This window comes from Bison bison, unplaced genomic scaffold, assembly GCF_000754665.1.
Source record: "Bison bison bison isolate TAMUID 2011002044 unplaced genomic scaffold, Bison_UMD1.0 scf7180017864495, whole genome shotgun sequence".
Classification (NCBI taxonomy): domain Eukaryota; kingdom Metazoa; phylum Chordata; class Mammalia; order Artiodactyla; family Bovidae; genus Bison; species Bison bison.
The window spans coordinates 5,969,098-5,970,796 of record NW_011495054.1 but is presented as its reverse complement, the minus strand read 5'-3'; the positions used below and the strand labels follow the sequence as shown (position 1 = coordinate 5,970,796).

Sequence of the window (1,699 nt, the reverse complement as noted above, 5' to 3'; positions counted from 1 at the left end):
GCTGGGGCCGCACGCTTGGCTTTCACAGAAAGTGGTGACAGCCCTCGACCGGACGTGGCACCCTGAGCACTTCTTCTGTGCCCAGTGTGGAGCCTTCTTCGGGCCTGAAGGTACTGAGCCTCGGGGAGGTGGGCTGTGGTGCGGGGGGAGCCCTTGCTGAGTCAGGGTGGCCCCTCCCCGAAGCTTAACCTGCCCCCCCAACCCCTGCCCCTCAGGGTTCCACGAGAAAGACGGCAAGGCCTACTGCCGCAAGGATTACTTTGACATGTTTGCGCCCAAGTGTGGCGGCTGCGCCCGGGCCATCCTGGAGAACTACATCTCGGCCCTCAACACCCTCTGGCACCCCGAGTGCTTTGTGTGTCGGGTAAGGAGCCCCGTCGCTTCCTCTGGAGGGGCTGAGAGCGGGCCGTTGCGGGGAGAAGCGGCTACCTCCCTGTGCTTTCTGAAGCTGACTTACAGGGCCTGCTTGAGATTCTTGATCAGGTGGGAAGGCAGGCGGCGCACTCCCTCAAGCACAGTCCGTCCTGGACCAGGGCTTGTGCAGGGGCTGCGAGAAACGAGAGCAAGGCAGACCTATGCAGCCGCCCCTGGGTCAGGCCAGATCCAGGAGAAGGGGATGTGAGAGTGAAATGAGGTAACAAGCCTTCAGCAGCCTCGGCGGACAATGGAGGATGGTTTCCAGACTGCATTCTGGGGGATGGTGGCCCCCAGATGTTATGAGGGTTCCGGCAGGGGTCCCCTGATTATGTAAGTCTGGGAAACACTGTTCATTGCAGGACTTCTCAGAGCCTTTAATATACCTGAGTGTGCCTGCGGATCTCTATAACGGGAATCTAGGATGCGGAGTTTGACCTCAGAACCCTTTTTTTTTGACACCAGGGTTTCTGGGCACATATGCTGCAGTGCCCAGGAGTCAGACCTGTGTTTGAATCCAGGCAGTGCAACTTAGCAGGCTTCCCTGGTGGCTCAGTGGTAAACAGTTTGCCTGCCAATGCAGGAGATGCAGGTTTGAACCCCGGGTCAGGAAGATCCCCTGGAGAAGGAAATGGCACCCTACTCCAGTATTCTTGCCTGGAGAATCCCATGGACAGAGGAGCCTAGCGGGCTACAGTCTGTAAGGTCACAAAAGAGTTAGACATGACTGAGCAACTGAACAGCAAAAACAGCAGCGCAACTTGGCAGCAGCGAGTCGAGGTCATTACCGGGAGAGCCGAGTAAGGGTTTAGCACCACACTCGGCACGTCGAAAACACTTGTCGAGGGGGAATCGTTTGCAGTGTGGCCACCCTGACGGTCCCCTGCCCGTCACCCAGGAGCTGCCTCGGCCCCCAGCCCCCCAGCCTGAACAGCCCCCCGCCCTCCTCTGTCTCCAGGAGTGCTTCACGCCGTTCGTCCACGGCAGCTTCTTCGAGCACGAGGGGCAGCCCTACTGCGAGGCGCACTACCACGAGCGGCGGGGCTCGCTGTGCTCGGGCTGCCAGAAGCCCATCACGGGCCGCTGCATCACCGCCATGGCCAAGAAGTTCCACCCCGAGCACTTCGTCTGCGCCTTCTGCCTCAAGCAGCTCAACAAGGGCACCTTCAAGGAGCAGAACGACAAGCCTTACTGTCAGAACTGCTTCCTCAAGCTCTTCTGCTAGGCGCCCTCGTCCCTCCCCGTGGCCCCTTCCCCGGCCCAGCCTCCTCACTGCTGCTGGGAC

At 60.1% G+C, this 1,699-nt stretch overlaps 1 protein-coding gene across 2 annotated transcripts in view; it reads left to right on the top strand.

Annotated features, from left to right (window-relative positions):
• PXN (paxillin) overlaps positions 1-1,693 on the top strand; it is a 41,683-nt gene extending 39,990 nt beyond the window's left edge. For both annotated transcript variants that reach the window (XM_010828616.1, XM_010828617.1), the window contains 3 exons: positions 29-110; positions 216-364; positions 1,373-1,693. In XM_010828616.1, the coding sequence (XP_010826918.1) occupies positions 29-110; positions 216-364; positions 1,373-1,639 (498 nt within the window). In that variant the 3' untranslated portion in view covers positions 1,640-1,693. The remainder of the gene's footprint in view (positions 1-28; positions 111-215; positions 365-1,372) is intronic.
• The last annotated feature ends 6 nt before the right edge of the window (positions 1,694-1,699 follow it).